The 25,516-nt window shown below is 47.9% G+C and overlaps 1 protein-coding gene across 2 annotated transcripts in view; it reads left to right on the top strand.

The window, feature by feature from the left end:
* The window catches only part of PIP5K1A (phosphatidylinositol-4-phosphate 5-kinase type 1 alpha), a 153,472-nt gene that overhangs the window by 123,364 nt on the left and 4,592 nt on the right, over positions 1–25,516 (top strand). For both annotated transcript variants that reach the window (XM_078670106.1, XM_078670105.1), the window contains 3 exons: positions 23,197–23,326; positions 24,638–24,742; positions 24,905–24,995. In XM_078670106.1, coding sequence (XP_078526232.1) covers positions 23,197–23,326; positions 24,638–24,742; positions 24,905–24,995 — 326 coding nt within the window. The remainder of the gene's footprint in view (positions 1–23,196; positions 23,327–24,637; positions 24,743–24,904; positions 24,996–25,516) is intronic.

Consider the following 25,516-nt stretch of genomic DNA (forward strand, 5'->3'; position numbering starts at 1 on the left):
AAGTGATGGGGGACTCCAGCAGCTCAATGATCGGAGGAGGTGCCATTCACCCCCCCATTTCCCCCCCCCCCTCGCTGCAGATGTACTGAGAGATCGGCTTCCTCCTGATTCTGGAGGGTCGGCTCATGGGCACCTCACCCCTGTGGAACCAGGGGGACCCCTGTGGCCTACGAAGTCTGGCCTTGTGCGGGTCGATAAGTGAGTGGGACAGCACAGCAACGGCTCTAGACTCCCTGGGCCTACCATCCTGTGAGTACAATTGCTTAGGCTCTACATCCCTATTTGGCCCCCACGAGGTAATAGAAGTTTTGCTCCTCCTTACATGCAAGCAGGCGGCTGGAGCGATCGGAGCGATAGCTGCTGGAAATTTCCGAGCTGTGGGCAGGGAATAGTGTGTCTACTTCCTCTATGCCGCGATAGAACCTGAACATATTAGTGATGAGGCCTGAGGGGGACACAGACGGGTGAATCGAAGCCTGGATGGACTCTGATTGGGAGCATATGACTGGTCATCATGGCAAGACTGTGGATTGATCCTGGACATGCCATGCCTCCAACTTTTCCCTTGGCGACTGGCACCTCACTGTGATACTAGCTGCTCCCAGCCACCCTGCCAGCTAGCCTATCTGTAATTTGTGTGCAATTGGGAGGCGGGGGAGGATCTGCCCTGCTGGCTGCTCCTGCCATTGATCTGTTCAGTAGCCAAGACTTTGACCTAGGCCGGCATCCTGCTACAACCTACTATAAATCTCATGTTTCACTGGAAAATAAGATTGATTCTGTGGCAACAGATCTTACCCCTAGTGCATGATGAACACTCCAGACTGGCCGACAGTATTTATAGAGCAGACACTGACCACCATCTAGCCACAAACCCAGGAGGCAGAGACACAGCTGCGCACACTGCAAGATTTGGTCCGTACACTAGAGCCGATAGCAGAGGATGTCAAAGGCCACTCGCCAACAAATAATGTGCACGTGGTAGGTCTCCCAGAAAATGCTGAGGGTCAAGATGCAGTAACCTACCTGGAAATGTGATTTTGCTGTATTGTTCCCTCGGCCGCACTCTTGCGCTTCTTTTCCATTAAGTAGGCACACAGAGTCCTGACAAGGAGGCCCCTTACTGGTGCTACTCCCAGACCACTTGGTGTCCGCCTTCTACACTACAAGGATTGTAATCTCGAGCTGAAGGAGTCCCGCAAACTCAACGACCTCGTGGTGGCCAACGTACGGGTGATCTTTCCAAATTACGAACTGGAAGTGCAACGCCAACCGAACACATCCCTTGCTGTTAACCTCAGTCTCCGGGGCTCCAGCGTAAAATACTCTTGTTTCCTGCGCCGCTACGGATCCTTGCGGAGGGCAAAACAAACTTCTTTACAGACCCTAAGTTAGCATGGGATTGGGCAACCCATTGAGGGATTAGGACCCGTACCCCCTCATGGCAGCTGGAGATGGAGTCCAGGGCTGTGGGGGGAAGCCGGTGCAATCGACGGGCCTGCCGAATTGCGTGTACCTGGCAGACGCCGGAGTCACCTGATCTGGAACAGGTAATTCAAGAGTGTAGACGTGCACTGCAGACTGTGGCGCCATTTCAGGATGCTGCTCAGTCCTTGGACTCCGATAGCGATGGCACCAAATCCTCCGGTAATAATGGCTCCTCAGCACACTGCCGTCTTCCGCTAGGTACCGCCCCGCCACCCAGTGTGACTACTCAAACTGTGGATCATATCCTTTGAGCCGCATCAAGAGCTTCTCTGCATTATGTGCATTCTTTTTATTGCATGGTTACTGTAATTGTATATGTTGTTTCACTTGCAGCAGACTCAATATTCTTGTCCCCATGAGTTGTATGTGTTTGGTCATGGTCCTTGTGGTGTCTGGGGCCTGTGCACCTGCTTGTGTGTGTTATTTGTGGCAGTGCCACGCCTGGGCAGCAGACACCTAAACATATGCTGTGACAACGGACACCCGCCTACACGGGTGTTTATTGGCCGAGTCCTTTTCCCATCCAGCCCCTCTGCGCTGAATGTGCTTTTATACCAGAAAGTACCTGGCGTGGTTCTTTCTGCTCTTTGCAAAGCTGGTTAGCTGTCGTTCCTGCCCTTATTGCACATCTTCCCCCCCCCCCCCCCCCCCCCCCCCCCCACCAACTGGCGCCTGCACTGGTGGGGATAATTTCCCCTTGATAGGCACCTCTCCAGTCGAGCCCTTGTGATCAGGGAGCACCCATCTTGCTCGTGTGTCCTTGAGGTGGTGGTTTCTGCTGGAGCCCCAGGGCGATTTGGTGGGGGTGGGGGTTGGTGGGGGCGGGGGGAGAGAGACTCCTGTCCTGAGGGTCCTCGGTCCAACCCACTACTGGGCCGGGTGTTGGTCCGGCGGGCTACACCTACTGCTTGAGATCCTGTGTGGGATCTCTGGGCCCCGTACTGGAAGAATTTTTCTCACTGGCAATACTAGTGACCAAACAATTGCTTAACACCAGGGGATCACCACAAATGTACATTCCGCATGCTACTTATACCACCCGGACAGTTTGCCTCCTTTGGTTCACATCAGTACGTTTGAACAGACACAAGTAGCTCCACTCCCTATAGAATTGTCAGTTTAATTGTGATTATTTTACAGCGTGAATCTTTCTGGATTCACTATGCTGTGCATTATTCCGCGGTCTAATAGTTGGGTCTGGATTCGTAGTCTTTTCTTTCTTTTTTTTTTTTGTTTCTTCGTAGCCCAGGTGGGCGTCTATGTCCCCCCTTTTGGTGTACTTCCTGTGACGTCGGCACGCTTCCTGCGGAAGCTCCCACCTTTGGGCGCCATCTTCAGATTCTTTTTTCCACCGTTGGGTCTAGATCGTTCCCGAGGGGCTCCAGAGTTTTGGAGGAAAGAAGACGCAGACAAGTCAAATTTTGCACAGAAAAGACTGAGACGACGAGGAACAACACCATCGAGCCGGGACGACGAAGGAGATGGAGAACTTCGACGTCCACCGGAGAATGCGCACATAGGGGGCCCCCTGAGCGCAAGAAATGGACAAGACACTTTTTAAATTCTGCCAGCACCCGGTTTGTAACTCTGCTTACCAGGCGACCACGAGAGCAAGAACTGCAATGCCTGCTCCGCCTTCACACCGAAGACTCTCCGGGTTAGAGAGCGACAGAGAAGAGCCAACTACAACATGCAAGGCAAGGGACAGCCACCGTCCCTTCGAGACCTGGGGCTCTCGAGCGACGAGGAGGACAACGTCGCCGGAGAAGACGACTACATGGTCGTAGAGACTGATAAGAAGGCTTCTAAAGAGGTAGGAGAGTCGACGACCCCTAAGCCCCCTACAGACCCTCGAAAGTCTGAGTCAGACTATCGAAAAACAGAGTCTAAGTCCTTAAAGGGAGCACTGGCACCGAAAATCTTGACGGCCACAGCTGCATCCAAGGACAAACAGCCCAGCGGATCCTTCAAAAAGGACTCCCAGGCTGCGAAGACCGGCGAAAAGCCAAGGTCGTCGAAGCACGTCCTCGAAAAGGAGCGTTCGACTTCGAAAGAAAAGGACCCGAAGGTCGCTTCGGCGCTGACATAGGACCCGAAGCCCATTTCGACGTATACGTCGAAGAGATCAGCCGAACCGTTAGACGCCGAGCAGGCCGCCGAACTGGAGAGAAAGAAAAGACTGCTCGAGGCCGAAATGGATAACATCCTGCAAAGAAAGGAGTTCGACGAAAAGATGAAGAGGTACGCGATTCCGTCTAAGCCAAATACGGTGATTGTTGAAGTAGAAGAGGAGGAGGACTTTGACGCCAAAGAGCCGCCGAAAAGTCCAGAGACCCAGGACCATCCAGAGGAAGAAGCCTTCTACTACGAGGAGGAGGGCGACGACGATCAGCGGACGATACTCGGCTCGGCCTCCTCAGGGACACTGGACCTGGTGTGGCAGGACCTAGACACCGAAAGCCCAGAAGAGGCCGTGGACACGTACCCTTCGAGGCCTTCGCCGCCAGATGAAATTGGGGTCTACAATATGGTCCTCAAGAACGTGGCAGCAGCTTTTGGAGTCAAGCTAGATGAGGAAAAACCGAAAGCAGACTTCCTCTTGGAGACCCTGCTCCCCACACAAACTGGGAGCCAGTACCTCCCCATGCTTGAGTGTCATGGCCCAGGGGAAGAAGGCGTCCATGGAAACGGCAACATGCAGGTCAGTTACGCCTAGGACGGAGAAGAAATCTGTTCGAGGCATGTGGGCTGCTGAATTCATATCTGTGCATAGATCGTCGCCTATTGTTGGGTCCGGATGATTGCATATTGTTGTCCTGGAAGAGTCTTCGAAGTATCACGAGATAGGTGGCTCCTCCCCTGGACTACAGTGCGCATGGGCATCCTCTCCATCCTCAGATTGTTTTTTTCCGCCATTGGGTTCGGATGTACTTTCTTTACTCAAGTTCGGAAACTTTTTCTAAAGGCCAAAAGGCCTTCGGGGTCGTCGGTATTGTCATTTCGATCGGTGCCAAGTACTTGTTCCAGTTCTTTTCGAGCAGGACGTCGAAGAGAGCCGCGTGGCCTTTTCGACACCAGAGGCTCGATCGTCGATGGAACGGAGCCCGTTCAAACGATGCCCCCTTTGTTATTCTAAGTACCCACACATCGATGTACACCCGGTGTGCAACAAGTGCCTATCTCCGGAGCACAATGAGGCCAACTGCCTAGCTTGTGCTCAATTCAGGTCAAAGAAGACGCTTCGACTTCGACGCGCAGCGAGGCAGACGATGACGAGGCCAGCGCCCGACCCGGTGAATATCTTCGATGAAGAAGACGATGAGGTCGTCGAGACTGAGGATCCAGAAAACAGCAGTCGGATCCCGGTTCACAGCATGACTCCAACTATTATGAAGACGACGAAGAAAACGTCGAGGATGAAAACGTCGTCGAGGTAAGGGACGACGCATCGGCCATCGGAGCCGTCGATGACGACTCGAGCGATGAACCAGTCCCAACAGTGAGTACGGGGCCCAAAACAGACACCGAAAGACTTCCAAGGACTCAGGTCGAGGCATCGCCAACAGGCCTTAGCCAAGATCATAACGAACATTCTATAGCCCCGCGTCTCGGCCCGGCTAAGAATATATCACACGAGCCATCGGTCGAACATTACCAGTCACTGGTTAAATCGAAACCGAAAGCCATGGAGTCAAAAACAAAACCGAAACTGCTGGAGACAGTCTTCGGATCGAAGAGTTCGGATCCATCGGATTCGACAAAGAAGAAAGGTGTCGACGACCCTGCGGGGTCCCAAATAAGGGGTGTCGACCCGGAGATCGGTACGCTGAAGTCCATAACTGAAGTCAGGCACGTCGAACCGACGAGGTCGACTTCGACGGGCAGCGACACAAATAAGGGACTCGAGTCTCGGAAGGTTCTCGATCCGAAGCAATGAGTCGACAGGCCACAGTTCGTCAAAGGCCTCGAGCCGAAGTCCAAGAGAGGCTCGAAGGACCACGTCGAGACGAGGCAGAAGAGCGCGCCTCCAACGCAACAGGCGCCTAAGTCGACGCAAGGCCAAAAACATATTGGCGAAAAGACAAAGTCGGTCGGACCAATAACGACGCCAGCCCCAAAGAAGGTCAGTCAGTCTACAAATACTATGCCACCGATAAAATTCGGACTGCCCCCAACTGCACGGCCTAAGGCACTCGATCCTAAGGAAGGGATCGAAACGTCCAAGAAGGTGTCGATGGGGAAAAGGAGTCATTCTCTCGAAGAGGACATTGTGTACCAAGAGCCCTCCTATGATGAACAGTCGAAGCTACATATCGACTCCAACTCTGGCAGACTTACTATTTATCAGAGGAAGATCAGGTCAGAAAATCCTCTTGAAACATATAAAATTCCACTCAAAAAGAAAAGGGATTCTTCCACATCACCTGACCTTTTTGAGACTGTAACGTACCATGGCCAGGACACCTCCGCATACTCACCCACTCGCAATGATGAGGATATGGGGTATGACTACAATGAAGAATTTAATTACCCTGTGGACACGGATCAGGATGACCAGACTCAAGCCTGGACAGACCCTGTCGACCCGGGGGAAGTCACAGACTATTCCTGACACTCCTTCTTATCCTGTCAAGACTTCGCCAACAGAGGATACAGCTGCATTTAACGCATTAATAGAAAGGGCAGCACACAATCATGATGTGGAAATGCATGCTGACCCAATTGAAGAAGACTTCCTATTTGACACTTTCTCCACTTCAGAGAAATCAGTCAAAACATTGCCAATGTTGAAAGGTGTCCTTAAACACGCAGGAGACATTTTCAAGGAAACCACAAGAGCAAGGGTTGTTAACCCCAGAATCGAAAGAAAATACAGACCGGCACCTGTGGACCCTACATATATTAAGGGACAGCTGCCATTGGACTCTTTGGTGGTATCAAATGCTCGTAAGCGTGCCAACTCACAAACCACTGGTAATGCTCCTCCTCCAGACAAGGAGTCTAAGATACTAGAAGCTTCTGGAAAAAGGGTGGCTGCTCAAGCAGCTAATATATGGAGAATTTCTAATACACAAGCCCTATTAGCCAGATATGATAAGGCTCATTATGACACACTAGAGCAACTGCTACAACATTTGCCTGATGCCTACAAGGAGGGAGCAGAAACACTGATACAAGAGGGAAAACTCATATCTAACGCATCCATTAAATGTGCGCTAGACGTAGCAGACACCGCAGCCAGAGCCATCAATACAAGTGTCATGCTCAGGAGACATGCTTGGTTACGCATCTCTGGGTTCAAACCTGAGATTCAAACCACATTATTAAATCAGCCTGTGAACCCTGATTATTTATTTGGTCCTGATGTAGACACAATATTAGAGAAGATTTAAAAAGGACACAGAGACAGCCAAATCTATGGGTGCCTTGCAGTCACAACAATTCAGAGGAGGCTCCTTTTGTCGCTCCGGTAACATAGGAGCTGCACGAGGCCAGGCATCCCAGCAGACTCCATACAATAAAGGGAGCACACAGACCACCTATAATAAAAACAATAGAGGTGGATACCGTGGCAACAGCAACAAAGGCAGAGGACGAGGGAATAACAACACCAGATCCTCCGCCAATACTAAACAGTGACGCCTTGTCACTGCCCCCAGACCATGTAACACCGGTCGGGGGACGATTACAACAGTTCCTGCCAGTCTGGGAAAGCATTACCACAGACAGACAGGTGGGTGAGACAACTTATCCAGTTCGGCTATTGTCTATAGCTAACCTCCACTCCACCCAACATACCCCCAAGACACCGTTCTATGTCCGCAGAGCACATACACTTATTGCAGCAAGAAGTCATCAGCATGCTGCAAAAAGGGGCCATAGAACTCGTACCTGTACAGCAACAGGGTACAGGGATATACTCGCTGTACTTAATCCCCAAAAAGGACGGGTCTCTCAGGCCAATACTAGACCTCAGGCCCCTAAACCAATACATCTTGTCAGAACATTTTCACATGCTCACTTTACAGCAGGTTCTACCATTGCTCAGTCAGGGAGATTTCATCGCAACACTGGACCTAAAAGACGCATATTTCCACATACCCATACATCCAGCACACAGGAAATATCTCAGGTTTACCATACAGAATCAGCACTACCAGTTCAAGGTCCTGCCTTTCGGGGTGACAACAGCCCCCAGGGTGTTTACCAAGTGCCTAGCGACAGTAGCTGCGCATACAACTCTCTGCATTGGTGGAACCCACAAAACCTTTGCAGGGGACGACCGTTCCAAGAGCCTATACCACAAATAGTGCTGACGACGGACGCATCTCTCCTTGGATGGGGAGCGCATGTCCTCCATTACACAGTGCAGGGACTATGGACGACACAGCAAAAGAGGATGCACATCAACCTGCTGGAACTGATGGCAATCTTTATGGCAATGAAGGCGTTCAAAGTACATTTGTACAACAGTCGTGTTGATCCGCACAGACAACATGACTGCCATGTACTACATACAGAAGCAGGGAGGGACACACTCTCCACAGTTGTCACATCTAGCGCAAAGCATGTGGAAGTGGGCCATTCAGAGGAACATATTCCTCATGGCGGAACACCTCCCAGGCAGGGACAACCAGATGGCGGATCTGCTCAGCAGACACAGCCACCAGATGCACGAGTGGGAGATACATCCCTCAGTGCTACAACCGTACTTCCAGCAGTGGGGTCACCCAGCGATAGACGTGTTCGCCACAAGGGAAAACGCAAAATGCCAAAGCTTCGCCGCCAGGTTTCCACACCCTGCAGTCTCAGGGCAATGCGATATGGATGAACTGGTCAGGCATATTTGCGTACGCTTTTCCACCAGCCCCGCTCATACCACTAGTGGCACGCAAACTACGACAACCCTCAATGACCCTCATCCTAGTTGCTCCAACGTGGGCGAGGCAACCGTGGTACACCACGTTCCTAGAACTTTCCGTGGTGCCTCATCAAAGGCACCTGGCCATTATGCTTTCTTACTCCGCGCAGGAGCTCTACTCCCTGCGAGCCGTGGATGCTGCCTGTCATTCAGTATTCCCAGGCAGCTATAGGGGTAAATATAAGTGCCCTGTTTGTAAATGGCATCCTACCAGCAACCTCCCTTCCACCTGTCCTATTAAGGATTGTAGCATTAAACATCCTTGCCTACTCCTTAATACGAGGTCGCTGCATAGACACACTCAGGAGATCTTTGATCTCCTTTCTACGACCAGTCCAACTTGTCTGATGCTCACTGAGACTTGGCTCAACGAGTCCTCCCATCCGGACATAATGGCAGCCATTCCCTCTGACTATATTATCCATCGACAAGATAGAGACAAGGGAAGAGGGGAGGTGTCGCCCTAGTTGTGAAAAAATCTTTTTCGTGCACGGTCACGCACACAAACACAATCGCAGGGGCTGACTCTCTCGCCTTTACCCTTTCCTTATCACCCCAGCAAGCGGTGAAGGGTCTTGTCGTCTACAGACCTCCGGGCCCTGTGGGATCGTTTTTTGATGATCTCCAGCAGGCTCTGTCTGTTCTTGCTCTAAGATCTGAGCAGTGTCTATTGGCTGGAGATTTTAATTTCCACATGGATGATCCTCAAGACCAAGATGTTATCAAGCTGTTGGATATTACATCTACTCTGGGCCTGTCCCCCTATATTTCTGGCCCGACCCATGACAACGGTCATACGCTTGACCAGGTCTTCTCCACTTCACCTATTATGGCGGTCACACTTCTGCCGGTATTATGGTCTGACCATTGCCTCGTCCATTTCGAAATATCTGCCATTGTGAAACCAACGGCCATTGCTACGAGGCTACAGGGCAGCAGCTATAGGGCGTTCCATCGGGTGACACCAGATCTGCTAGCTCAGGCTCTGGTGGATCATCCTCTGTCCTTCATGGGTGATCTGGATATTGACCTTGAGAGTTTGCAATCCTGGCTCCTAGCTAGATTAAATGAACTTGCCCCTTTACAGCCACCTAGATCTGCTACCCAACGGATTTCGGCCCCTTGGTTTACGGAGGAATTGGCCCAATCCCGTAGACAATGTAAAGTCGCCGAACGGGCATGGAGAGCCCATTATGATACTGAGGCTAAACAGATCTATAAATCTATGATGAAATCCTATCATGATTTAATTCTTCAGGGCAAGAAATGCTACTTGGCCAAAAGAATTGAGGAAGCAGCAAACTCCTGCAAGGAGATTTTCTCAATTGTTCGAGAATTTACCACCCCGCGCTTACCCTCAGCCCAGGACGCCCCGGCGGAGACCTGGGCCAACACCATTGCTAATTTTTTCACCACCAAAATTAGGCAAATACAGGACTCCTTTCCTCCTAGACTAACGGCTGATCCTCAGATTCTGCCGATCGAGACAGTTCTTCTGTCGACTTCGGGCCCAGTCCTGCTAGACTTTCCGCCCCTTACGGTGTCCGCATCTCTAGCTTTGATGAGGAACCTTAAATCGGGCTCACCGCGCGACCCGTGCCCAGCAAAATTTCTAGCGAGAATGGCAGATGTTGTCAACCCCTTAGCCAATCCCATTCTTAACCTCTCCCTGAGTCAGGGAGCTTTGCCTCTTCCTTGGAAACAGGCTATGGTCATTCCTCTCATTAAGAAGCCCAACCTGGACCCAGAAGTGCCATCCAATTACAGGCCGATCTCGCTCCTCCCAGCACTTACTAAAATCTTGGAGAAACACGTTCACAGCGTGCTCTCCAACTTCTTGGAGTCGAACGAGCTGCTCCATGAGTCCCAATCGGGCTTTCGATCGAACCTAAGCACCGAGACGGTGCTCCTGGAAGTCTCTGAGACTGTGAAGGAGGTGCTGGATACCGGAGGCAGGGTGATGTTAGTCATGTTAGACCTGTCGGCGGCGTTTGACACCGTCCCCCATGAGGATCTCCTCACTAGGCTACATGACATCGGTCTAGGGGGGACGGTGCTCAATTGGTTTCGCTCCTTTCTAGCCAACCGCCGACAGACGATCTGGGTCCCATCTGGATCTGCCGAAATGCCGCCATTGGGAGTTGGAGTTCCTCAGGGCTCAGTATTGAGCCCTACTCTATTTAACATCCTCATGACCCCTCTGGCGGCACTGGCGGAGTCCTATGGGGCCCGGATCGTCTCTTATGCTGACGACACCCAGCTTCTGTTTACCTGCCACAAGAGTGAAGACTTCGATGGGGAAAGTATCCGTGAGTGCCTTGGGGCTGTTTTTGATTGGTTCAAACGTAACAGCCTCAAGTGTAACTCGGATAAGTCCGAGATACTTTTCTTCGGATGCCCATCGGAACCGGATTGGCATGGTTGGTGGCCCGCTGACATGTTCCCCCCAGCTCAGTCATCTAAATGGGCTAAGAACTTGGGAGTTAAAATCGACAATGAGCTTTCGCTCAAATCCCAGGTGGCTACTCTTACAGGAACGTGTTTCGGGATCCTCAGGATGCTTCGAAAGTTCTTTCCCCTACTCTCCGAGGAACATCGGAGGATAACTGTTCAGGCACTTATAGGATCCAGATTGGATTATGCAAATGTTCTGTATCTGGGTCTGCCAGAATATCTCTTAAAGCGCATGCAGGTGACCCAGAACGCTGCAGCACGAGCGATTTTTGGCCTGCATCGCCGTACTAGTGCCTCAAATCTACTTCTATCCCTCCATTGGCTTCCTATACGGAAGAGGATAATGTTTAAGGCTATGACCCTAGCCCATAAAGCCCTGCATGCCAATGGTGCAAAATACCTCCAGAAGAGGCTGGATTCTTACCGGCCTGCACGATCCTTAAGATCGGAATCATTGGCCCTGGCGGTGGTGCCACGCATAAAGAGGGCCCGAGTGGGCGGTCGATCCTTTAGATTCCTTGCCCCTCAGCTATGGAACTCCCTGCCACTGTCTCTGCGGGCTACATCTAACTTGCTTGCCTTTAGGAAGGGTCTAAAGACCTGGCTGTTCTCTGGTTAGTGTGCCTCCCTCTTTTAGGTTTCTGTTTTTTTACTGTTATGTTTTCCAGTCTCTCTCAAGGTCTGGAGCACAAAGCGCCGGGACACTCCTTTGGAGTAGCCGTTGCGCTATAAAAGTCCCATATAACATAACATAACATAACATAACAAAGGCTGCAATTAACACCCAGTCTTTTAACGCAGAGCCATGGAGACATTCAGCACCCAGATCCGCAACAGTTGAACCTTGCGATCTGGCTCCTGAAGTCATAGAGTTTGGTTACCTGAACCTGCCTCCTGACTGCATGAATATTATCAAGGAGGCAAGAAGACCTACAACCAGAGCATGCTATGCGGCGAAGTGGAAACGATTTGTCATCTATTGTAACAATAATGACGTAAAAATCCGCTAGATGCATCAACTCAAAACATCATATGTTATCTGTTACATTTACACAGATGCAATCTAGCCTACAGTTCCATACGTATACATTTAGCTGCGGTGGCAGCTTATCTTCAAAACAGGCAGCACCTTTCACTCTTCAGAGTACCTGCTATTAAAGCTTTCATGGAGGGACTCAACGAGTGATTCCTCAAAGACACCCACCCTCACCTGTCTGGAACCTGAACGTGGTTCTAACCAGACTGATGGGACCACCTTTTGAACCTCTACACTCGTGTGAAATACAATTCCTAACGTGGAAAGTGGCTTTTTTAGTAGCGATTACATCACTTAGAAGAGTTAGTGAGCTGCAAGCCCTAACTATTCAGGAGCCATTCATCCAAATTCACGCAAATAGGGTAGTGCTACGTACAAACCCCAAATTTATGCCAAAGGTGGTATCCCAGTTTCACATCAATCAAACAATAGAACTGCCAGTGTTCTTCCCAAATCCAGATTCAGTGGCAGAAAGAGCTCTACATACACTAGACGTTAAGAGAGCTCTCCTATACTATATAGACGGGACAAAACATTTCAGGAAAACTAAGCAACTGTTTGTTGCCTTTTCACCACAGCATAAAGGCAACCCCATTTCCAAATCGGGTGTAGCCAGATGGATTGTTAAGTGCATACAGATTTGTTATCAGAAAGCTAAACGCACATTAACAGTTCCCCCAAGAGTGCATTCAACACGCAAATTAGGGGTATCCATGGCTTTCCTAGGAAAAATTCCTCTAGAAGAAATATGTAGAGCAGCCACATGGTCTACCATACATACATTTACCAAACACTACTGTGTAGATGTACACTCCAAACAGCAAGCAGCTGTAGGACAAGCTGTTCTCAAGACTCTTTTTCAGACTGCTGCAGCTGGCACGGGCAACCACCGCTAAGGGGGGAGACTGCTATCCATTCTATGCACAGATATGAATTCAGCAGCCCACATGCCTCGAACGGAATATGCTACTTACCAGTATGCATCTGTTCTTGGCATGTAGGGCTGCTGATATTCATATCGCCCGCCCTCCTCCCCGGTGCCTGTCGCAGCTGTAGCACTCAGAATTAATCTCTAGCATGGACATCACTTACTGTATCATACTCCATCTCTGCCACAATGGCGAAAAACAATCTGAGGATGGAGAGGATGCCCATGCGCACTGTAGTCCAGGGGAGGAGCCACCTATCTCGTGATACTTCGAAGACTCTTCCAGGACAACAATATGCAATCATCCGGACCCAACACTAGGCGGCGATCTATGCACAGATATGAATGTCAGCAGCCCTACATACCAAGAACAGATGCATAATGGTAAGTAGCATATTCCAAACACTGCTCTAAGGATCCTCCCTACATCTGAGGATCAGTTACGGCGGACTCCATTATTGCGGCGACCGCCAGGAAAAGGGCAAATGTGCCAACAACATCAGGGCCACCACCAGACAAGGAAAGCAGGAGGATGGACCTAACGGGATGGAAGATAGAAAGAAATGCAGCGATGCACTGGCGCATGGCAAACTCAAACGCACTGCTGAACAGGTACCAGTACCAAATTCTGGACGAGATCGGACAGCTGATCAAGCCCCTCCCAGACGAGTACCAACAGAGAGCTTCACACCTTGTGGAAGAAGGGAAAATGTGGGAAATTCTTGCCTCAAAACAGCCTTGGATGGAGCTGATACGTCCAGCAGGCTGATGATGATGGGAATCACGGAGAGAAGGCAGGCTGGCTCAGGATCTCGGGCTTCAAACCAGAGGTGCAGCACAACATTCTTGCCACCTCAAATGCACAGGCACTGTCCAGTTGTCGGAGTCACTGGTATTTATCTAATAGGTTACGCTTTCGTAATGCCCTTACGAAAGTGTATTTGTTCTATTCACACATGCACAACCTGCATATTTGTGTAAATCGCCTAGCACCCCTGACCTAGTCACTTACATCACCCATATTGACTACCTTGGTAGAACCTGATTGGATCACAGTCACCATTACCTGCGCTTAAGTTGGGACCCAGGACCTCCTCCCATCCCCAAGTAGTGGATATTACTGGCTGCACTAGATGACCCTCCTTTTTGTGCTTCCCTCTGAAACAACATAACAGAATACTTTGAGAAGAACGCTAACATAGGCACCTCCCGTTTAAAAGGAACGTATTCAAAGTGCCGACCAGGAGTCCTTGCCTGGGCGGCAATTGGCGCATACGCCATCAGCTCAATCAGTATATCTCCCAGGTTGAGCGGGCGCTGCTGGGAAATGAATTCCAGGCGCAGTCAACCACTGAGGGCAGAAAAGGCTGTGATCAGGCGCACCAGGAATGCCCTGTGTTGCCGGAGAGATAGCGCTGCCTTAATTATTTGGCTCACTCTGCTAAGACGCACCCTGAGGCAGACAAATCGAGGTCACTACTCGCCTGGCTAATTCACCAAGAACCCCTGCAAAATCCCATATTGACACTACGCGATAAACCTGGAACTAGCAAGACTCCAGGACCTGACGGGTTTCCGCCTGAATTCTGTAAGCATATGCTCTCCTTTTAGCTCCTCGTCTAAAGGCACGGCAGGACAGGCCCTGTCGCTGCCTGCCTACCAGCCATGCTTTGCAAAGCGATACTTCGGTCTCTGCCAAAAACACATAGGGACTCATCAGCGCTACGGTCTTTCCGACCACTTGCACTTCTTAACTCGGACTACAAAAATGTTGCCACAATCCTAGCAGATAGTTTAGCTCATTTGGTTCCAACTCTGATGCGTCCGGATCAAAACTGATTTGTTCTGGCCAGAAACAACTCTTAATCTGCTCAGATTCTTCTGTGTTCTCTAATATACCTCCTCTGTCTGGAACCTAGCAGGCTGGCTGGTATTGGACCTGGAAAACCCTTTGACTCGTTAGAATGGGCCTATCTGTTCGGAGTGCTGCTGCGATATTGCCTGGATGCTTGTTTTATTCTTCTGGTTAAATTTCTTTATACTCAACCACTAGCCAAAAATCAGGCTGCCTTATATCTAACCTCATACTGATTCACAGAGGCACCAGCTAGAGATGCCCGTTATCCCCACTATTCTTCTCTTTAGCTGTGGAGCCACTGGTGCGTGCACGGGGTGGTGTTGAGGGGTCGAATACCACTAGACAACAGGCTGCACTCCGTTTTCCTTTACGCAGGCAACATGATCCTCTATCTCAGGGATAGCCATGAAGTCCTGCCTGAAATGGCACTGAGGCTCAATAAGTTTGCAGAGCTTTCAGCTCTAAGGGCTAACTGGGCTAAATCCTGCCTCTTCCCATAACTGCCACAATGCCAGACCGTGCAGTTTGTATCCTGCTGACATGGCAGCCTGGCCTCTTTTGTTACCTAGGCATTCACATTCGTATACCTGCTCACCTCCTAGATGGTAACCTTACTCAGGCGGTGACCTCACTGCGGACACATGTAGCGTTCTAGAGGTCCTTGTCACGCTCAGTGGTGGGTCCCATAGCTCTCACAAAAACGGTGATGCTGCACTTACTATACTACTTTGCCTGTCTCCCCCTTTATATCACCAAGCCTTTCTTCCGCTCGCTTGACCGGCTGAAGGGCAAATTCATTTGGCATGACACACAGCGCAGGGTGGCTCTTAATAAACGTTATGTTCGAGGCATATGGGCTGCAGATGGTACATTTATGAATAGATCGCCATCTGGTGTTGGGCTCGGATGATTGCACTTTGTTTTTCTTCTGGAGAAGTCTTTGTCGTCATAGGTGACTCCTCCTCTCGGTGTTAGTGCGCATGGGCATCGGCTCCATCCTTAGATTGTTTTTTTCCGCCATCGGGTTCGGATGAGGATCGAAGCGCTCCGGACCGACTTCAACAAAGAAGGTTATAACCGGCGCGTATTCCTTTCCAAATCGACGATTCGAAGGACGACGACTACGAGAAACTCGACGTAGTCCAGCCCGGGGTCCATGGAAAGGACTCCATTCAAAAAATGTCCAACGTGTGGTGCTAAGTTCCCACACAAGGACCTACACGAAGTGTGCAACCTCTGCTTGTCCCCTGAACACGAATCCAGGGACTGTGAGGCCTGAGCAGCGTTCTCGTCAAAGTCGACGATTAGAAACCGTCGAGCCCGAAGACACGAGGTATCGAGAATGCAGTCACAAGCAATCCCGGAGCTGTTCGAGGACCAGCAACCAGAAGAGGAGGAAGAAGAGGCCGACGAGGCGGGGTCAGAAGCGGACGAGTCCGACGTCGAGGAAATCGACGTCCAACAAACCGTGAGTAACGACGTCCCTTTACCGAAAAACAGACCCCGCACGGTGTCGACCCTGCCCTCGAGCCCGGTCAGACAACCGAAAAAAGTTTCCAACGCCCCGCCTTCGAGCCCGGCAACGAAACAGAAACCGAAACACTCGGTCCCCCATCATAGTGGTTCCGGTTCCGATAAACCAACCACATCGACACCGAAGCACCAGGTCAAGGAAAGCTCGAAGTCGAAGCAGTCCATGTCGACACCGAAGCACGCTTCGGCGCCGAAAACACCCTCGACACCGGGGACATCTTCGATACCGAAGAAGTCGGATCCGAACAAAACTTCGGCACCGAAAATACAAATGGACATTTCAAAGAAAAGACACCTTTCGGAACCGAAAACTGCGGTACCGACACAGGAACACGGAACGGATCCTAAACAAAAGACCTTGTTTATTGACCCAAAGACTGGCAAGGTAGTCACAGAGCTACCTAAAAAGAGGAAACATGAACATTTGGACGACAAGGCTCATCCAAAGAAGAGAACAATGGGGACGAATACAACTCCTCCCCCTTCTCCCAAACCTCACACACCATCTTCGCCTATTCCTCACAATAGGCCAGATATTCCTCCCACACGTCCATCTACACCTACAACAGATGGAGAAAGTGACACGGGGGAGGGGGGACACCCTGGGGATGATGAGGACACAATCCCAGAGGAGGCAGACCCATGGGAGGAGTATAATGTGGGATCAGGTAATGATACCGACCTTGAGTCATATCCCTCAAAACCTTCACCTCCTGATGACAATACTGGGTTTGCACAACTCATTACTAGAGCAGCAACATTTCATAAGGTAGACCTACATACAGAACCTCTAGTACAGGACTTCTTATTAGAGACACTACCTACTGCACAAAGAACATCAGGAACACTACCAATGTTAAAAGGCCTTCTCAGTCATACATCAGAGATATTCAAAGACCCAGTGAGGGCTAGGGTATTGAACCCAAGAATTGATAAAAAATATAGGGCAGCTCCAAAAGACCCAATATACATTAAGGGACAAATTCCTCTAGACTCACTAGTGGTCTCAAACGCTCGCAAGAGAGCAAACTCTTTATCTACGGGAGAAGCGCCACCTCCTGACAAGGAGTCTAAACTAATAGATGCCTCTGGCAAGAGAGTAGCATCTCAAGCGGCAAACAGTTGGCGCATAGCTAATACGCAAGCACTACTTGCAAGGTATGACAGAGCGCATTATGATGAGTTAGAAACACTCATCAAACATCTCCCTAAAGAACATCAAAAGAGAGCTGATCAACTTATACAAGAAGGGAAGTTAATTACTAACACTTCAATAAAGTGCGCCCTAGACGCGGCAGAAACTGCGGCAAGGTCGACAAATACAAGCATCATGCTAAGGAGACATGCATGGCTCAGAGTGTCAGGATTCAAACAAGAGGTACAAACCTCGTTACTTAATCAACCTTTTGATGGGAAAACACTTTTTGGCACAGGGACAGATGAGGCCCTAGAAAAAATGAAAAAGGATACAGAAACGGCTAAATCAATGGGAGCATTGCAGCAGCCGACACAAAGAGGTTCCTTTCGTAGATCCACCTATAGAGGAGGATCCAAAAGTACAGGTACAAACCAACAGCAAACCTCTTTTACACCTACATCACCCAGAGGTAATTCTAGAGGTGGATACAGGGGTAACAACGACAAGGGTAGAGGTCGCGGAAACAACAACAACCGCAACTCTCCAACCCCAAAACAGTGACTTCATAGAGCTTCCCCCAGACCTAGAACTCACAGCTACCCCACCAAACATCCCCCCCAAACAGCGTCCAATGAAACAAGATCACCTGACACTGTTAAAACAGGAAGTAATATCACTGCTAGAAAAGCATGCCATAGAGAAGGTTCCACAGCACCAACAGGGAACAGGAGTATACTCCCTATACTTCCTAATCCCCAAAAAGGACGGGTCTCTAAGGCCAATACTGGACCTAAGACCTCTCAACGCATACATAAATTCGGAACATTTCCACATGGTCACGCTCCAACAAGTACTTCCTTTACTGAAGAAAGGGGACTTTCTTTCTACACTGGATCTAAAAGACGCTTACTTTCATATCCCTATTCACAAAGCCCACAGGAAATACCTCAGGTTTGTGGTAGAAGGACAACATTATCAGTTCAAAGTCCTCCCATTTGGTGTCACGACGGCACCAAGGGTGTTCACAAAATGCCTGGCAGTGGTAGCAGCTCACCTAAGAAGACAACAAATTCATGTCTTCCCATACTTGGACGACTGGCTAATAAAAGCCAGGTCGCAAGAGGAGTGTCTGCAACACACACAAAAGACAATTCAGCTACTACACCAGCTAGGGTTCACGGTGAACTACACAAAGTCACACCTACAACCAAACAAAGTTCAACAATATCTGGGGGCTACCATAGACACAGAAAAAGCCAAAGTGTACCCCAACCCAATAAGAGTCCAAGCAATGCTTACAACCATTCAGAGATTTCAGCCACAACACTCACTAACAGCAAGAGTGTTCATGCAGCTACTAGGCATGATGTCATCCTGCATACTGCTAATACCATATGCAAAACTACAAATGCGTCCGCTACAAGAATGCTTAGCGACACAGTGGAATCAGGCTCAAGGACAGATTACGGATCTGGTGTTGGTAGACGACCGCACACACCGCTCTCTGAAGTGGTGGAACAGAACAAACATTACCAAGGGGCGGTCGTTCCTAGAGCCAATTCCACAGGTGACAATAACAGCAGACGCATCGCTCACCGGATGGGGAGCACATATGGACAAATACACAGTACAAGGAAGGTGGAGTGTGCAGGAAAAAACACTGCACATCAACTATCTAGAACTACTGGCAGTGTTTCTAGCATTGAAAGCCTTTCAGATACATGTTATCCACAAAGCAGTCCTGATCAGAACAGACAACATGACAGCAATGTATTATATTCAAAAACAGGGGGGGACGCACTCTCTCCAATTATCCAGACTAGCACAGGAGATTTGGAGATGGGCCATTCCTCAAAACATCTATCTGTTAGCCGAACACCTACCAGGAGTTCAAAACCAGATAGCAGACATCTTAAGCAGACAGTCGGAACAAATACACGAATGGGAACTGCACCAACAAATACTGCAGCCATTCTTCCAAAGATGGGGACAACCAGAGATAGACCTATTTGCCACTCATCAGAACGCAAAATGCCAAAGCTTCGCGTCCAGGTACCCACATCACCTGTCGCAGGGCAATGCGTTATGGATAAATTGGTCCAACAAATTTGCATACGCTTTTCCCCCTCTCCCACTAATCCCATTAGTGGTCAGGAAACTGCAACAACATTCAATGACCATGATACTAGTAGCACCCACGTGGGCAAGACAGCCGTGGTTCACCACGCTCCTGCAACTCTCACAAGTGCCACATCAAAAGCTACGAATTCTACCCATGCACCTTACACAGAACCATGGAGAAATAATGCACCCAGATCCAACTCAATTGAACTTAGCGATCTGGCTCCTGAAATCCTAGAATTTGGGTACTTAGATCTCCCCCCAAATTGCATGGAAATAATTAAACAAGCGAGACGTCCAACCACCAGAGCATGCTATGCAGCTAAGTGGAAGAGGTTTGCTATACACTGCACTAATAACAATATCAACCCTCTAGACGTATCAACAAGGGAGATTATTTGCTACTTGTTACACTTACAGCAATGTAATCTAGCGTACACATCTATCAGAGTACATCTAGCAGCTATAGCAGCATACCTACAAAACAGGCAGCGCATATCACTGTTCAGAGTACCAGCGATAAAAGCATTCATGGAAGGTCTTAAAAGAGTTATTCCACCAAGATTACCACCTTCCCCAGTCTGGAACCTCAACGTAGTACTCACCAGACTAATGGGGCCACCCTTCGAACCTATGCATAGGTGCGAAATACAATTCCTTACATGGAAGGTGGCATTCCTTATAGCCATTACCTCACTCAGAAGAGTAAGCAAGTTACAGGCATTAACAATACAAGAACCATTCCTACAGATACACCAGAATAAAGTGGTTCTTAGAACAAACCCAAAGTTCTTGCCTAAAGTAATTTCAGCATTCCACATCAATCAGCCAGTGGAATTACCAGTCTTCTTTCCAAAGCCACAGACGGTGGCAGAAAGGGCTCTACATACACTAGATGTTAAAAGAGCCATTTCATACTACATAGAAAGAACACAAGACTTCAGGAAAACTAAACAACTATTTGTAGCATTTTCCCCAACACATAAGGGCAATCCTATCTCTAAAGCAGGCATCGCAAGATGGATTGTAAGATGTATACAAATATGTTACATTAAAGCAAAGAGAACATTAACTGTTCCTCCTAGAGCTCATTCCACAAGGAAACTTGGAGCATCTATGGCATTCTTAGGGAACATTCCCCTAGATGACATATGTAGAGCAGCAACTTGGTCTACACCACATACATTCACAAAGCACTACTGTGTTGATGTACAGGCTGCACAACAAGCCAGAGTGGGCCAAGCTGTATTAAAAACTCTATTTCAGACACTTGCGACAGACACTGGTGACCACCGCTAGGGAGGTAACTGCTGTACAATCTATTCATAAATGTACCATCTGCAGCCCATATGCCTCGAACGGAATATGCTACTTACCAGTATGCATCTGTTCTTGGCATAGAGGGCTGCAGAGTGGTACATGCCCTCCCTGCCTCCCCGGAAACCTGTGTCTGTCCCAACATTATCTTATTTAGATACATTTACATGGGTATATCTTTATGTACTACACTACACTACTCCATCTAACCCTACTATGGCAAAACAATCTAAGGATGGAGCCGATGCCCATGCGCACTAACACCGAGAGGAGGAGTCACCTATGACGACAAAGACTTCTCCAGAAGAAAAACAAAGTGCAATCATCCGAGCCCAACACCAGATGGCGATCTATTCATAAATGTACCACTCTGCAGCCCTCTATGCCAAGAACAGATGCATACTGGTAAGTAGCATATTCCTTACCTATGGATCACAAGGATGTCTTTGAAGGGGTGGCTTCAAAGGAACCCTAAAAAGTTGGCAACAATCCCTTTCAGCCCAGCCCTGGTTTCAGGCGATCAGTAGGGGGTAAATCAGCCCTTTGTGTGAGGGCAGGACACAACCTATACAAATGATAAATGTGCACCCCCTCTCCCAGCCCAGGAAGACTATCAGTATGCAGATATGTCCCCTGTTACACCCAGCCCTTCCTGTGTTGTAACTGTCTAGAAAGTATGCACAAAGTGTAGTTGTCACCCAACCCAGATGTGTATTAGTCAGGATGCATGCCACAAAGAACCATCAGCACAGAAATGCCTACTTTCTAAAAGTGGTATTTCTAAATTAGTAATGTAAAATGTAACCACGCCTGTAAGTAGGATTTATCACCACCAGTCTGATCAGGAATTACCACCTAAATGTATATAAGGGATTTCCCAATTTTAGTCCTTTGAGATGAGCAGGCCTCACAGCAGTGAAAACGAAATAGGCTATTTGTCACTACTAATGCATCCAAACCATAAAGATACACATCCTCCCTTTTACTTGCACATCACACTGCCCATAGGGCTACCTAGGGCCTACCTGAGGCGTGACCTATGTGTAATAAAATCAGAGTTTGAAGTTTGGCAAGTAGTTTAAAATGCTGAGTCAAGGTGGCAGTAAACTGCACACACAGGCCCTGCAGTGGCAGCCCTGAGACCGGTTTGAAAGGAGACTTCTGTGAGTGGCACAAGCAGTGCTGCAGGCCCACTAGTTGCATTTAATTTACAGGCCCTAGGTATATGGTACACCACTTTACAAGGGACTTATAATTACATCAAATATGCCAAACAGGTGTAAACCAATCATACCATGTTTAGGGTAAGAGCACGTGAACTTTAGCAGTGGTAAAGTGCCCAGAGTCCGAACACCAACAAAACGAATGACAGAAAAAAGGGAAGAGAAAGGCAAAACGTTTGGGGATAACTGTACAAAAAGTGACAGATCCAACAGTGAAGGATTGAGAAAAACAAAAATATAATGTAATGTTTGAACTAATCTGAGCACTTAGTAATTGCCCTTGACCTTGTTGGGCCTCATCGGTGGAGTTCAGCTTGAGTCACCTAGAGCAGGCACTTTACCCTTGTATTGACATACCCATTAAACTTAGATCGTCTCAGTGAGAAACAAAAGAACTGGCAAGTGGAAAACTTGAAGTAATCTCGCCCGTCGATAATTATTTGAAATGTATTCCAGTTGATCATTGTTTTTGCTCACTGTTCTTCTACAGGCAGACTGACTATATGTGAATAGGGCTTGGTCCTGATCCAATAGCAACAGTTTTTCCTAAACTGCTAGGCCAGGTCTCCTCTTGAAATGACTTGATTTTGTACTTTTCCCACTATATTCAAAGGATCTTTGACTCTTGTTTCAAAATCTGTTGTAAGCAATATGGTAGATGCATTAAATAGTTATAATGCGCTCCTGCCCAGAAGATACATGTTTGGCTGTTCAGATAAACACCACTGCGCTGCATTCTCAGTGACTGGGTCTGTGAATCTCACTTGCCTCTTAGTGGGTTTTATTAGGTCAGTATTAGGGATGTGTGAAATTTGAGGAATTTACTTTCGCATAATTGCATGAAATGCAAATCCGTCATTTTACACTATATATTCAGGCAAAACACATCCTCGCATTAAAAAAAAAGCCCCAGGAACATCAACTAGTCACATACGTTTGTACCAGGGCATTGGCGGTACAAAATAAATAAAAAAAATGTTATCACAAAAAGGCATATGATTATGTGAAGTGGTGATGGTATACTTTCGGAAATATAAAGTAATGCGAAATTCCACGGTGCGGGAATAACCGTTTCCATTGTTCATTACTCCTGTGCAACTTTATACTAGTGCAGCACTGCTCTGTGCTTTCATAGCTAGTGATTCTCCTTATGTGATCAGTCTTCGGCCTACCCACAGGTGCACAATTGGGACGTCCGGACCTGCTCCCCAAGACACTTCCAGTGACTGAAAATACCAATGACTCTATAGCAACGACCTTGTCCACTTCCTCATTGGGCAGTGAAGGGTTACTTGGCCCAGCACACAGGTAAGCCTGTGGAGTCACTTGTACCTGATTATCTTAAATGTAGAACTGTGGTGTCAAATCATTTTGCATTTGCTTTTTATTGACCAGAAATAAACAACATCCTAACACATCAGGAAACATTAGTTTTGCAATACAGCCATGTGGTTAATTAAGTACAGTGATAGAACACTTAATCCAATTTAGACTTAACACAGGGTTGAGGGAGGAGAAACGCAAGACCTGCCAATCCATGTGGCTGCTGAAGACCTAATTGTTTACAATTTCTGTTGTGTCGGCAAGAGATGTGAAGAAAACCTGCTAGCCAGGGCAGTGGAAAAACAAGACCAGGGCAATCATGTTGGCTAATCCTGCTTTCCCTGGTTTAGATATCCTTCCAGGAGTCCCATTCTGTGAGTTTTCTGCTGTGTAGGAGAGAACCCCACAATGCCATTTTGCCTGATGGTGGAAAAACACTCTTAAGAAATGAATCTTGAAAGGATATCTATTTTAAACAAACTAGAACAAGAAGAGACTGGTGGAGACTTGAATTCTTTTTTTTTGGGGGGGGGGGGTAATCTTAGTGCACATTACTCTAATGAAACGCTTTTATTTAGATCAGTCTATAGTTTGGTTATCTTCTGGCCGGCTGTTCAAACCTAAATGATAGTGTGTTGGATATATTTAGGTCTAGTATTAACTAAGACCTTTTTGATTTCACTAAAAACTTATATAAAATATAGATACCTATAGATGCTTCCAGCCAGCCCTCTTTATCCGTTGATATGTTGTCACTCACATTTTTCGTCTACATGCAGCATTGGGTCAGGGATTAAGTCTGATTCAGCTGCTGGCTAACTTTGCTGTGATTGACTGCATTCTGTTCATTCACAAGGAGCACATCTACACATAAAGTAGTTTTCTTCAGTGTTGGTGACTACCGTGGCAATATTTATTTTTTGAGACAAAAAATTATTTGGGCTTCATCCAATATTTTTCATCTTTTTATATATACTGGTGGAGGCCCAGAAGCTACCCCCCAAAATGGTGTTTTACTAAAACCATGATTAACAAAACCAGCATAGACCAAGCCATAAGGCATGCAGTCAACACAGACATATTGTCCTTGGTTTTTTTTCTTTGCTTCCTGATCACTGTTCTGTTCAATTACTTAGATACTACCTGTTATTAATAAACAAGCTGTGTCCACTCAGTGGGTCACGATTATGTATCAAATTCACATTTAACAGCAGTGATAATACTTCAGCATCTGTTGTGGTTTAGATGTGATCGCTTGTGGTTAATTTTTTTCCTTTCCCCCCTGATTCTCCATAGGTCGGTGGGTGTAGACGTGCATAAACCAGCAAATGCGGAGTCTATTGTAGAGCCTAGTGTAGAGCCTTCAATTAATGCAACTACAGTCATCAGCCAGCCTGAGAGGTGAGTATTATAGTTTGTGATTGTGCGTTTTTGTTGAAGGTGGTCCTGAGAATGACTGAGTGCAAACTCCTAATACACAGCTTTTCAACATCTTAGTTTGTCATTTTTTCCCCCCGACAAAAAGACCCGTTTGTTATCCTTACCTGTTCTTATTTCCTTTAGTGACAACGTAATGGCTGAAGGTGGTTTTGAGCTGCCCAAAGGGTGTGCAGAAGGAAAGGATGGCAAACTACAGGAAATCGAGAGCTGCCTGGTAAGTTTAATTGTAGATGCCTGCATAGCTTGATCCCTTTCCATTGCAATCCATGTAAATGTCCAGTATTTGTAAAGCGCAAACAAGTACCCGAGGGCGTCAAGGCGCTGGGGGCTGTCAGGAAGATTAAGCGAGCTATTGCCCAGAGTCACATGGTGCTGGGCTGATCTGCCGCTGGGGATCGAACCATGAGCCCCTAGGTTCAGGAGTCAGCCGCCCTGGCCGCTGCACCACACCTATTCCCTCATCCATCAATGTTAAAATTTAAAATGTAAATTTCTTGCAAGTATGAAGGCCACAAAACCTCATCGAACAAACAAAACAAATAAAAATGTTTCATATGAAAGCAGATCATGTGCTTTGCTGATGTTTTTAGTTTAAAAAATTGTATTTGGTTTCTAACAACGTCTAAAATGATTCCATTTTAGCTATTTGATTAAAAACTCCATGGTAATACAGTAGCTTTTTAGAAAGCATTAGTATTTTATTGTAAAGTGGCAATGTGAATTTAAACATCCCTA

Source organism: Lissotriton helveticus, chromosome 12, assembly GCF_964261635.1.
Source record: "Lissotriton helveticus chromosome 12, aLisHel1.1, whole genome shotgun sequence".
Lineage (NCBI taxonomy): Eukaryota > Metazoa > Chordata > Amphibia > Caudata > Salamandridae > Lissotriton > Lissotriton helveticus.